General features: G+C 38.9%; 1 protein-coding gene across 1 annotated transcript in view; it reads right to left on the bottom strand.

Moving 5' to 3' along the window:
- WWC2 (WW and C2 domain containing 2) overlaps positions 1 to 14,225 on the bottom strand; it is a 62,856-nt gene that overhangs the window by 27,075 nt on the left and 21,556 nt on the right. The window contains exons 5-9 of the mRNA XM_009071288.1: positions 12,856 to 12,985; positions 12,061 to 12,207; positions 10,989 to 11,062; positions 6,155 to 6,397; positions 1,126 to 1,215 (exon numbers count right to left, since the gene is read on the bottom strand). Of these exons, the coding sequence (XP_009069536.1) occupies positions 1,126 to 1,215; positions 6,155 to 6,397; positions 10,989 to 11,062; positions 12,061 to 12,207; positions 12,856 to 12,985 (684 nt within the window). The remainder of the gene's footprint in view (positions 1 to 1,125; positions 1,216 to 6,154; positions 6,398 to 10,988; positions 11,063 to 12,060; positions 12,208 to 12,855; positions 12,986 to 14,225) is intronic.

Below are 14,225 nucleotides of genomic sequence, written 5' to 3'. Positions count from 1 at the left end.
CCCTAACTAATCACCAATCAAGATGACATTTACGGGATCTGGCTGAAACAGCTAAGCCAGTCTAGATCCCATGAATAGTATGACTTACTGTGAAAGGACCTTTATAGAATGCTTACAAACATTTTTCAACTTAAAGCCACATTTTGATTTCTAAGAGAACAGGTAAAATTAACACAGTGTCTGATTGGCATATCCCAGTGGGACACGTAAGAAAATTTGGGATTTTGTAAATAAATATAATGGACCCGTGCCTTGGTAGCCCTGGGTAACAGTCCAGAAGTGAGAGACACTCCTCTATGTTCAGTTACATTATCACTGGATTCAGTTCCATGTATCATGTATCCTGGAAGGATAGGGCCCTGAGCAACCTGGTCTAGAGAAAGGTGTCCCTGCCCATTGCAGGAGGGTTGGAACTCAATGATATTTAAAGTCCCTTACAACCCAAAGCATTCTATGATTCTATGATCATTACAATCCCCATCAGAGCAATGAGCTAGAGTTCACAGTTGCTGTAACTGATTACTTTTTTGTAATCACTATGAATTTCATAAACCCGGAGTCAAATTTTCAATCAATGACTATCAGGAAAAAAAAAATAATCTGCCAAGGATACATTTCTGTCTACAGAGAGTGTAACTCAGTGTTGAAGAATCAAACCAGAATCACCTATTCACTAAATATGCATACATGTACTCATGTACTCATTCATGTACTCTCCAGTTGTTACATAGAATAAAGGCTACAGTTTCAGTAAATCATTTTAGACAGAACTCTGAGAACCATTTGGTCTCCACAATGACAGGATTTTGAAAATATGACCCATTACAGAAGTTGTGATTTATTTAGTCAGTTACGCAGAAGCAAAATAATGTCTGCCTGCTCAGCTATGGAAGTTGTGAAAAAATAACCACTCAATCCAGTCTTGAGTGCTTACTGAAAAAGTACATAAAGAGTACACCAGGTTCGCATAGTGGCAAAATGCTTGAAGCTACTACACTTCCATTTTCTTACTTAAATATTAAACAAATTTTGTTCAGCTTCTAGCTAAGAGAAAAACCTAAAAATGACATTGAGACACCCAGGTCCACTAGAAAAGAGGTGTTACATTATGCAGTAGTGTCTCACCTCCTAAGCTGTGAATGCAAAGAAGTAGTTAACTTTGTAGTTTCTTCTAGTTTCTGTACCAACTCTTTTCTTCTCTCCTCCAATTTCAATCTGCAAAGAGATGTACATATTAGTTTAGGAAAGCTTTACAGAATAATCTGGAGGCTAAAACACTTTTCAGATAAGAAAGAAACAAAGTGAAGATCCCTTGTGTTTTTATCATGTTGCCAGCTACTAAAATCCATTATACTGTGTTAGCTCTCGGTCCTATCGTAAAACCCTGACTGCTTCAGCAGAGTGACTTTACCTGCAGAATACCAAGCACTGTAACAAACCTGAGTGTACAAGCAAGCAGAGTGTTGGGACATTTACACTGTACCAAGAGGAACATGCACCCAATAAAAGAGTAACAGATGAGCACTGGGAAAATTGCTGCAACTTCAGGAAAATAAAATCTTCAGCAACGCAGTTTTAAAAAGCCGTGCTGCAGGCTGGCTCCAAACTTAATATGGTTCCAGGAAAAAAACCAACCAAACAAGAAACCAAAAAAACCCCCAACCAAATCAAACAAACCAAAATCAAAAGAAACCTAATACCAGTATTAGTTTTGATATTTCAAATTAAAGCACTCCCTTTAATTTCAGAATCTTCATTTTGTGACAAAGCACAGTAAACCAAAGCAGCATTCAGTGCAAGGTTCTGAGATGCTGGACCATATTTAGGAGTCCTTGGTAAAGACTTCTACATTCACAACACCTTTGTCATCACCTCGGAGCCACACAGCATTGTAATGCTCATTATCAAAGTTCATCATTATGAAAAAGCAGGATTTATTGCCTCTTGCTTCATTATCTAGGGTAGTTCTAAAGCCACAAAAGGGGCAGCTCTCATAGTCCTCTTGGCTGGCTGCTAGCAGAAAGGATTCACTAACCTTTACAGTGATTTTTTTTCCATTTTATAATTGCCTTTTATCACTCCATTTACAATACTAAATAAATTGCTTTTCCTCAGTGGATTCAGCTGAAATCCTTCTGCAGTTGTGGATTAGTATATTCTGTAGCCCTTGCTCAGTCAACTGGTACATGTCACAAGTTCTCAAGCAACTAATCTGAGAAACAAAAAATTACCTCCCCTCCTTTAAAGGACAGAAAAAAAGAAGAAGAAAGAAAAAGGTTGATGGTTCATTCTCAGAAATGGTTCCTTTGGCCTTTCAGGCATCTCAAGGATGTATAAATTAAAATTCAAATGCAGATAACAGTTCAAAGAAAAACCCCCACAAAAATCAAGCGTTGCTTTCTTATGCAAACTGAATTAAAGAGTTCCCAGAATTCACTCCCTTTGAGTGTCAGACACCAGTAAAAAGACATTAAGTCCCTGATTCAGCAAAGCATGAAAAGCACTTGCTTACACCCATGCTTTTTCAGCACGCAAATCTGGGTTATGCAAAGGTGAATAAGTTACCCCGAGGTCAAGCAGGGTGTGAACTTCCACTCCACTGCCCATGCCGCGTGTGCTCTTACACTGCAGTGGTGTGTTCATCTGTCAGTACCTGCTAAGGCTGTTAAAAGCATACATGTATTTCATTCTTTGCTCAGGAAGACATACACATGGGTTTCCAAACCAAGAATTATGCTCATCTATAGGAGCAGACGCTTCTTCCTGTCATTTTACTATATATCAATGCCTTCTGTCTTCTTTGAAAACCTAATCTATCCTGCTTTTCCCCAGCAAGAGTGCTCTTCACTAGCTCTTTTGTGGCTTTTCAATAGTGAACTATCATTTTATCCTCAAGAAGCTGAGCAGAAACTGCTCTGTGTGCTCAACTACTAATGGCAAAAGGAAAGACAGAAAGTAAAAGCATAGGAATTTCTCTGACTGAAGTCCTCAAAACAGATACCTATTGTTGTTCCACTGAATTCATACCATTGAACTAAAAGGTTTGTTTGGTTTTTGTCTCTAGAGCACAACCAACAATTTGCTTTCTTTTATTATCTTAAGGAGGTTGATAATACATAATTTATCCCATAGCATTTAGCACCTGAAAAAAACCCATCTTTTCTGGATGTAATTTGATCTACCACTTAGATGTGATGTTAGTCAAAAGCCACAAACACAAGTTAGGTGATGAAATCACTCCTGGAAGTTCCAAGAAAGACAGGAAATAATTTTACTATCTCACAACAAATTGAGATTCAAGGCAAGTTTTTCATTCTGCATCAGGCCAAATAAAAAAAACCCTTCCAAAACTTTCAGACAATGAACCTCCCCCTCTTTACAGCACAAGCAGGAACTTTAATACAAAAGCCACAAACACAAGTTAGGTGATGAAATCACTCCTGGAAGTTCCAAGAAAGACAGGAAATAATTTTACTATCTCACAACAAATTGAGATTCAAGGCAAGTTTTTCATTCTGCATCAGGCCAAATAAAAAAAACCCTTCCAAAACTTTCAGACAATGAACCTCCCCCTCTTTACAGCACAAGCAGGAACTTTAATATCTAAAAAATCCCATGCAAACATCTAAAACAACCATCTCACCATCTATTCCAACACAGGCCTCTCTCAATCTCTCCCATTTGCACTCCTCCTCCTATTTAAATTATCCTATTACCCACTGCAGAGAGATTTCAGTGTTAGTGAAACATCTTCCTCCAGATTTGATCTTAATTGTAACACTGCTGAGAGGGGCACACAATCTTACAGAAAATACATTAAAAAGCTGAAGTACACATACCTCACCTTTCAATGCAAACTTACATCGACATGCTTGCTTATCACAGACACAAGAGTAAGTGCCACTTTTGCAGGCAACAGCACAATCAAGTATTTAAATCAGGCAACTGTTTAAATGCCTGGGATTACTTCAACTTTGCGAAGGATTAAAGCAGTAAGGGAATCTCCCTGACAGGAACAGAGAGGCAAGAAAGTAGCAAGTAGTTCACAACAGTTCCACAATCCAGTTATTTCTACACAATTGCTGGAAGGCTTCTCAAAGCAGTCAGAATATGCCCTGTCTCTGCCTTTTTGAAGCTGATATGTTATGATCTATACCCTCCTTCTGTAAATTGAATCCCCGTACATCTACTAGTAGCAATTTCAGCATCCTACTCCAAAATAACCCAGGGCTATGCTATAATGTTTGCGGTTTAAGTCAGAGCACGTAGTCTGTTTCTTTTCCCTTTAGAAATAAAAAAACCCCACCAAACCTAACAAAAACTTCATCACATTAAGCTCTGGCACAATCTGCACTTTCTTACACTGTTGCTTCATTATCAGTACCTGTGAAAACACTGCAAACTGAAGGCATTCATGAAACTTCATGAAAGAAAATAGTAATGCAACAACAGTACAACATGTTGAAGATGATGTGGCTCCTCCACTGATAATGGAGAGGAGAATCTTCCTCATCCCCAAGAAACAAAATGCTGGTGGTTGACCTGACACAATTAAATGTATCCTTTTCTCAAATTCACATTTCAGAAAAAGTTTCACCACCTGAATCCTTCTGCAAAATGAAGATTTACTTTATGTTTCTAGCAGACAAACCAGAAATAGTCCTCAAAATAGCCTGGTGTGAAAGAATTTACATGCTCTGAAGTCATCAAGGGAGACAGTTTTAGTATCATAAGCAGTTGCAGGTAGAAATTCACTGAAGACTCAGTGGAATAACAAAAAAGCAAACCAGAAGCCACTGTAAGTGATACCTCAACCAGCAGTGTACAACACAGCATCTTATATTAAACACAGGCACAAAATAATCCACATTTTCAGGAATAAAAATCAAAAGGAGAAAAATTTGAGGAAAATGGAGGGAAAATACAAAGTTTGTTATGTCATTATACATGGAAAAATAATTTCTTCTAGACAGTGGAGGACAATTTTATTTGCCCTTGGTACTCCAAGTTTGGCATCTGACATGGATGGGAAAACAGTCAGGTGCAAAATTTTCTTTGGCACTAAACAAGCAAATCTAAACCACAAGACTAAGACAGCAGCTACCTATTTATAGCATGAGTCAAGATTTAGCTATTACTTACAACAGCATGCTATCAAAATCTTAGCTGCAAATTATTTATTTGTGAATGGGATTTTATTATTGCTCTTTATTCTCCATTTATCAATGGAAGTCAGAGAGCAATGGATCCATGGTACTTTAGCTACTATGAGCACAGACAAGTAGCTTCTCCTGTAAAACTATAGTTCCAGTAGCCCATAACACTTATTCTAAAATGTATTTGGATTATCAGTACAATGCAGTTGCAACTATTATAAAGTGTACAGATATTAAAAAATCATGCCAAATACACACACATGTACTTTGCACACAAACAAGACATACAAGGCTGACTGCACTAAGGCATACCATGCTGATATACGTGATGACATTTTGCATTTATTGCTTCTTATGTGTGCTAGAGGTGCCCATAAATCTATTTCCACTTACAGCTGACAAAAAGTCCATTTGTGACATTCACCTTTGATTTTATCAAACTTTGAATCCGGCTAAAACAATTTATTGTCGAGTTGTTTCAGTTACCAGTTAGGCAGCAGAAAGTTAGCGAAGTTTTACAGCAATTACGCTTTTCATCTGAACTTTTGGGGGGTTTTTCCCCTCTTTGGTTGCATTTTTGTATGTAATAAAACTCACAATGAAAGGCTTCAAATGTTGCAACAATCAAGATAATCTTTGTAACCCAAGTTCAAACAGTTTACAGCTATTATCAGAAATGAGTGAATGACATATTGCCCTCCTGCTGGTATGTTGACATTCCTCAGTTATTTAACATCTGTCACAGGCATTTTCATGCTGGTAACACTCACTGAGCAACTGATACTGCAGAGCTCATACAGGGTGTTCACATTCTCTCACAGTACAGAAGACTTCTTTGTGTTTCTACCCATTGGGCTATTAACAAATTTAATTAAGATCTACATAGAACAGTTACTGAAGGAAAACAGCCCATCAAGGCATAGTTCATGGTCTGTAATGAGTACAAAGGTTACATTGCAGAAAGCAGCATTTAGTATGAGCAAAAGACAACCCCTTACCTTTCAGCAAGTGCTTGGCTGGGTGTGCTTTTTACAGACAGCAGCTCTTCTTCAAGCCTCTTCCTTTCTGCTTCTAGCTGCTCTAGCTCATCTTGAGTACGTTTGCGTGGTGTAATAAACTGGAGCTCCTTTAAAAGCTCTTCTTTTTCATTGATCAACATCAGTTTTTCCTTTTCCACATCCAGTGCCCCAGGCCAGGCTTCACTATCTAGCTTGGAGAGTTCAATCTTCAAATTAGCCATGCTAAAATAAACCAAAGCAGAGTTGCCTCAGCCCAGCACAGCACACAAATCCCAGGAAAGAGAGAAGTGATACAGTATTTTGAGCAGTATCAGGATATAAAAACAGTTTATATTCAAAGCCCCACTTTTAACTAGTTTTGCTTCACAAGAATGCAGACTATGCTGGACAGTCAGGGCACCTAGCCAGGCCAATGGCAATATGCATTAAAGGTTAGTTGTTCCTGTTCCAAGTTCAAGTACAAGTCACAAAAAGCTGTATTGAAAGCAATCTGTCTGGTAACAGGGTAGCAACTCTATGCTTTACTCATTGAGGTGTACTATGGATTTCTCCTGAGCTCTTGGAGGTTGACTGTTCCTCAGAAACAGTAACGACCATCGTGAAAGAATGCACACCACAGCAAGGCATCACACATGCATGCAAATCTTAAGACAAAGCCATTGCTTTTCTATGCAATTAAAATACAAGGTAATAGGACAGCAGCTACCTAAAGAGAAAGGAGATGATTGACAGTTCGAGTTTCTACAACTGCAGATGTCAAATCACAGAGTTAAGACAGCCAAGACCTGGTTATCCACCCCAACTGCACAGACACACACATGTAATGGAAGCAGACACTTCCTTACATTATCATTCTACTATAGCTATATACTGATCAAGACAGGTTATGTCTAGTGTTCAGTCTCAATAATCATTCTGTCTATGGACTCCACAGCATAGCTGAAAAAGTACAGGTCTTGCAATAAAGACTCATTGATCCACTGGGAAAGCCTAAACAATCCCCTTGTAAGTGCCATATACCTAATACGATAACCTCCCGTCGCTTCCAGCCTTAGCCACACCTGAACCAGCTGCACAGCTCAAGAATATGGAAGCTTTGAAATATGTAACAGCTCAATCTTCTGCATCTCTTTCTTGTAGGATGGGGAAAGGGCAGAGAAAAGAGATGTCAAAACAGAAATTCCCATACTATCTAGAGCAAGAGGAACTAATCTGCTACTTTTATTTACTTGCAGCTGTCATAGTTAGATGCACCTAAGGCAGCTCAACAAATAATACCAGTCTGTGTGACTTCAGTGTCACCAGGCACTACCTAAGGTAATGACCCATGCAGTACTTCATGAATACACACAGATAATTTTGCATATATAATCTTCTGTAGTTCTGACAGATTTCTAGGAAAACACTTTTCTTCTTTCCAGTTTGCTTTCTGTGATTAACAAAACTAATAATATCATGCTTATTTTGCATATCCAGTATTAATTTTACAGTACATTAAGGGCATTTATTTATGGTCAAATAGTAAGAACAGTTCATGTTGAATCTAACTGTCTCACTGCTTATACTAGAAGCTTAAGGGAAACCACTCCCCTTTCTTTTTCAATAGGTAACATCTCCTTCTCACCTGCACATCAATTTAAAAACCACAGCTTCAAAAATGAAAACAACCCATACTTCTATCAAACCCCTGCAAGAATGTGTTTGGCTCAGGGTATTTTCATGGAAAACCAATGTAAAATAAGCAAAAATAACATCAGCAGTGCTATCATAACAAAATGGTAGGATGAAATGACATGAAGAGATTCAACATATTTTGCAGCTGTTACATATATCATGTATGTTCAACAGTCCCTTAAAGGAGCAGGTGGAAAACAACTAAATAATTTCAGATGGATAATGAAATGTCAAGACTTTCATCTCCAGGTCACTGGTTCGAGCTAACATAGTTCTGAAAGTAGCTGCTGCTGCCAGCTGTTTGATGGCTTATGGGATGGGATGGTGGTCTGCAAGCAGGTCTTTTGCTCCCTTTGCTATAGACAACTCCCTGCTACCACAACTGACACTCTTTTTGGCTGCCTCATCAGACAAAGGACTGTATGGATATGAAAACTGAAATGGTCTCACTCTTCTGAGGAAGTCCTTGCTCAACAGGTGTAGAAGTCCAGAAGATAAGGGGGTGCTGTGTATGTCTCAAACACTGATAACTGGATAGCTGTGGAGCCAACCAAGGACTCTTGGAACACACTGATAGAAAGAACAGGATGTGGTTGAGAAGGGGTCATATGGAGACAAGGCAGCACTTTTCTGGGACAAACATCCTTGTTTTGGCTCCTGGAGATAAGCACAACACAGTATAGTGCAAGTGCAGGAATGGGGTAAAGAAACTGGCATGGACTGTCCAACAAAGGCCGACCCAGTAGAGGGGGATCAAGATCACAAGGACCTCTGAAGCCCTTGACCCAGAAAGGTCTAGAAGAATGAACTGTGCATGGCAACTAATTTGCAAAGAAAGCAAGAAACTTAGCTCCAGGGCCAGGAAAACTTCTCTCTATGAAGGTACCCCCACAAAGCCCAGCTGGTGTCCCCAGGACCCTGGACACCCCATCAGTTGAATCAGTGATGGAGCCAGGACTAGTGACTGACCTTTCTTTCTTCTTTTCTCTCTCTTTCACCATACTCCATATTCAAAATCCACCACTGTATATGTATAGGGGGAGGTCAGGGACTAACCAAGCAATTTCCATGGCCTGCATATAATTTACTAATAAAACTTTGTAAGTTTTTGTGGATCCTCTGACTTTTGCTGTTCCTTTTCAACCACAAGTATCTATGAATCTTGGGTGCTCCATTCCCCTTCAGGCCAAAAAGGAATATTAACTAGATCTTCACCACATCAGGACAGGATTGTCAGCATGCTGTATCATATCCTTTTGAATTACAATTGCAACTGAATTTAGCACAGTTATGAACAATCCACTTCTTCAAGACATTCTGCTGGCTAAGCAACCTAAAATCTGCAACTCACAAAATTATCTGATAATTTTTAAGTGCAGAAGGTCACTTACAAGATCTTCTCTTTCTCTTAGCTAATTCATCACAAAATATCTGAGAATTTGCACATTTAATATTTCAGAAAAGATGGTCAGTGATGATGATTACAGAGGCCACTATAATTGGGGAGGAGTGTAATTAGGGACTGAATTTTATGTGCAAATTGGTATGTAAGTTCATTATTGCAAGTTATGTACTCTGAAATTTCAAACCACATTCTTGGCTAACTAATTTGTGAGAAAGATCTTCTGCTGCAGCACTCCATACTCTGAGCACTCTGCTGTTTTTCCTTTTTCTCTTTTTTCCCCCAACCCCTCCAAGGTAGAGGTGGTAAACTGATTACTGCCGGGAGTTTTTTTGTTCCTACAAAGCAAAGATAAAACACAATGCCAGGATTTCTTGGTATCAAGACACAGTCAAAACAGAGGATGATCTGGTTTTGCCTGAGAAAAAAATGCCATCTACCTGCATCTAAAACACCACCTGACAATTAATATTCCGTACACGATGATTCTGACTCAAAGTCATACATGTTCAATACTGAACAAACACAATACCTTAGTGCTTTTTGACAAATGCATTAATTATATAATAAAATTTTATGATCCATAATGAGCACATGAAGGATGGATTACCATTGTTACTGGCAGTGATGGTAACTAGTACTCTCTCTGAGGAAGGTATCTATTTGAAATTAGGGGGGGAAAAGAAGGGTTGTGCAGCCACCTGCCTTTAAAACCTAGAAACTAACTATGCTTTTACCTGGTACTTAGGAGTTGAAAATTAATTTTTATAGTTTTCTAATGGACCATGCGCTGGTATTCCAACTGAAATAACACTTAAATCTCAGATTGAATGGCATTTTAGACACAGTTTTCACCTGGAGAGAAGTGCTGGTTTTTATTTTGTCGCCTTGCTAGTTCTTTACAGCAAAAAAAGGAACTTAGGGTGTGAGATAGCTTTTCAGATTTCTATTTCCCTTCAATTACAAAGAACATCCCATAACAAAACCAGTAAGGTTTCCAAATATTTCTAAAAGTATTAGAAAACATTACAACACAAGAGCACTACACCAGTAGTAGATCTTCCTCCAATATTATGCAGCACTTCTGGAGCACCAGAAGACATGTCATTTGAACCCTGAATATTCTGCTTTCTGGTGCCCTCTTTTCAGTGCCGTAGCAAGTCATCAAAACAGCACTGCTTTCATGAGTAACCACCACAGGACTTTATTTGAAAGGCGTTCCACATTCATCAGTGAAGCAGTTCTGATTTTTTTTTTCTCCTTGGGTTAAACTCATTAAAAAACCCAACCCCAATGTGGTAAGAAGTATTTAAATTATCCAAAGTCCCAGGGTAAGAAGACATAATTAAGCCTACTAAATCTGCATTGGAAGTCTGAAGCAACTCTAAAACTGAAGAGCCTTCAGTGGCACAGTAAACTGAAATGATGATCCCCAAGAAGGATGTAAAGGACATAACCAACCTGGCGATCCCTTTCAGAGGAAAGCCAGCTCACTCTATCCCTTTAATCCTGGAACTGCCATTAATTTGTCACTGTCTTAATTCTCTTTCTTACCGCATCCAGCTTAGCACTAAACGACAAGCCTACGGTTCCCCAGCCCCGGCTGCCCCGGCACTGTGCTGGCGCTGCCGAGGGGAGGAGCAGGCGGCGGTGCCGGGCAGAGCCTCCGCTAGATGTCAGCGGGAGCACAGCACAGCGCAGGGCTCGGCCCCGCTCGCTGCGGCCACCGGCACCTACCTCCTCTTGGCCTCTTCGTACTGCAGGCTTAGTCTGACCTTCTCTGCTAAGTTTGATCTACTTCTTGCTCCGATCTGTTTGGAGAAAAAGGAAAACAAAGTGGCCTTATTGCTGTGTAAAGCTGTTAAATGAATCAACAAAACCTGGGCAGAAGCTAGAAAAATTATGGCTTAAGGAAAAACAAAACCACCATCCCTGCCCTGCAGCCAGCCCCATGCTGCTCAATGCCTAGTGAGGATCTCACCTACCCGGATGTACAAAACAGTGCTGTTTTCTTCTGATACAGTTCATCTATTTTTAACTACTGTACTACCACTTGTCCATATTCTATCAGAGTAAATCCAGGGCATTTTCAAAGAAGTCTTACAGTGACTGCACCCAAAAAAATTTTGATCTCCTACTCTGAGCTTTGCTGAACTCAGAATTTAAAACTAAGTCAGTGCATTTCAAAGCTAGACTTCAATAAATTTGCTACAAAACATAGAGAAGCTTAGCTCTTTGTTTGGAAAACCTTGTACAGTCTCTTCCTTACAAACTTAGCTCACAGGACTTCAAAGAAGGTATCAAAATCAAGCACAGTTGTCCATGTGTGAAAAATAAACCATTAGCGGAACAGAGAAGGTTTTACTAAATCACTGAACTAGTAGTTCCACTAACAGTTTTTCACCTGTGTGAAATGAAATTGCGCAATTAAATTCTGAGATATTGTTTCTGTAAATTTTTTTAAAAAATAAAAATCTCCATATTGAATTAAGTCTGTAAGGTGAAACATACCCTATAGACAGATCAAAAAAAAATACTACCTACTTATTCCAATCTTCACTGTACTGGAACTATTTGATTAAATCAGACTGTCATAACTGCTCCATGCCAAAGGTATAAAGTTCATCTGAATCTTGATTTAAAATTCAAGGGGAAAAAAACAGATAAAACCAATTCTAAGTAATTCTCTGAAACAAGTACATACATACACCTGTCAGCAACAGTGAACAGCCATTTGATTTCAATTCCATTAGCTGTACCACTCTGTTTCAATTTTGCTTCACATTGGACAAACAGGAAAACAGCTCACCTCACCAGAAATGTCAGTCTGAGACCCTGTATCCAGAGTCTGCCTAGGAAAACACAGCTGGGAATTTACAGAGCTGGAACTCAAATCTGGTTCAGATGTTCCAAGGGTCTGATGAAGGTTGAATTTCTCTCTCAGCTTTGCAAGACTCTGTCCAGTAAACAGAGAAGGAAGTGGTATTAAAGTTCCTTTGCACTTCACTGTGTTTATACCAGTTTATCTCCAAAAGATGTTTACATAAAAGACTCACTATAAAACTTCTGTGGTTATTTCATATCCTTTTAATCCAGGCATTTGTAGGCAACACTAAGAGTGACCAACACCTGTGAAAATGTAAAAGCTACTCATGAGCGTTTGTGCCTGAGTTGGAGGTTGGTTTGGTTGTTATGTTTGGGTTTTTTAACTTGTCAACCAATTAAGTATTTGGCTGCTAAAAAAAATCTGCTTTCAGAAATTGAAATAGGAAAATTTATATTTGGAAAACTTTTGCCGATTTAGAAAATGGTCATGCATCTCAAAAACTCATCTCAGTTTTGTCCCGTTAATATTCTAAATTGTGCTTTAGAGGTGACATACACCTCGTAATTTACACACAAGTTCAAAAATGACAGAGTGGCTTTTTGAGCTAAGAAGGTCACAGGCTTCAGTTTCTCCATCTGAAAATTGATTTTAATACTAGTTTGGCTCAAACATTTTTGAGAATCCCTGGAAAGTATAAAAGGCAAAGTATTTATCATCAGAAAAGTGAGCCATGTTAAAACAAATCCACACAAAACTTGCATCAAGTGGTCAAAATACCTTCATCAAATCTTGTTTTTCTCTCTCTCCTGAACTTATTGCCTTTCTGATGGACTTCAGCTCCCTTAAGATGGCTTTGGCCTCACACAGTTCATACCCACTCTGGCCTCCAGACATTTTTTGGTCAATTCTGCAGAAAGAGAGAATATTAATACCAGATACTGGAAATAATACTAATATGTCTGCTGTTCTCCTTCAGGCAGAAACATAGTTAGAGAACAGAAGGGAGAGGGGATAAGAGATACTATTTCCTGTAACAGACATGCAAAACAGAAAAAGGACATTGAAATCTCCATTCAAATGCTACTAAATCCTTGGCAAAAGTGTCAAGCTATGTAGCATACATAGTGTCCAGTGAATGGCTAACCAAAGGCAGGGAGTCCTCAAGCAATTTTAGCTGATCCAGTCTTAAATGCATAAGGTACACAGAGCCCTAAAGACTTCTACACATTCTACCAGGAGCATAGAATTATTGCTGACAACACTGCCAAAATTCCCATTCCCACCATGACTCTCTGCAGTACAGAAGCAGTTTTTGGGTACATCTTTCACACAATTAACTGCTTGTGATTCTTACAGAAGCAGAATTTATTACTAGCAGTATTCTTCTACCCAGACCCACATCGGGACATAGGCAGATGAACAAGCTTCTTGGTATTAATCAGCCTTGCAGAGCAGGAACATAACCAGCACCATTCTTGTCTCAGCTTCCCTCTAGTTAAACCTAATCCTAGGCATTAACCATCTGGAACAGCTATTCTGCTCAGCCAGTCACCAGGCTCCCTTTACTCACAAAATCTCTGGATAATTAATCCCATATGTCATAGATTGGAAAATTAATTTAGATCCTGAACTATCAATGACTTTAGGAACTGTAACTTGAAAATAATAAAACAAAACCCCCCTGAACTTAGAGACAAAAAGGTATTTCGCTTTAGTATTTCCGTGTTTCCTTCAAGAACTATAGTTTGTAAACACATTTCTCTGGTCTCTTGTTTAACTGAATATTTCATAGTATCATGGAAATGACTGCAGCTGTGCTTTGCAGAATTAAAACCAACAGCCATCTTGACAAAAAAAATCAAGCCTTTAGTAGAGAATACATTCTTTTATAATGCAATTGGTTTCCTGGTTTTCATCATCATCCATCATCTTTGCTGGAAGTCATTAACCTTGTGAGTGAAGAATGAACAAACATTTCAATGATCACAAGTGATCTCAAGCACCCCCTGCAAGAACAGCACCTTGCACAAAACACCTGCAACTGTATTCTACTTTTGTTTCAGTTTTGGCCACAAAGGTACCAAAATTCTAAAGTGCCTTTAAAGCTGTTAACATGTCTGTTTTCCTTTCTCCACATTCCAGTTGCA

This window comes from Acanthisitta chloris, unplaced genomic scaffold, assembly GCF_000695815.1.
Source record: "Acanthisitta chloris isolate BGI_N310 unplaced genomic scaffold, ASM69581v1 scaffold9843, whole genome shotgun sequence".
NCBI classification, from domain to species: Eukaryota; Metazoa; Chordata; class Aves; order Passeriformes; family Acanthisittidae; genus Acanthisitta; species Acanthisitta chloris.
The sequence above is the reverse complement of the archived record's forward strand: the minus strand, read 5'-3'. Positions and strand labels throughout refer to the sequence as shown.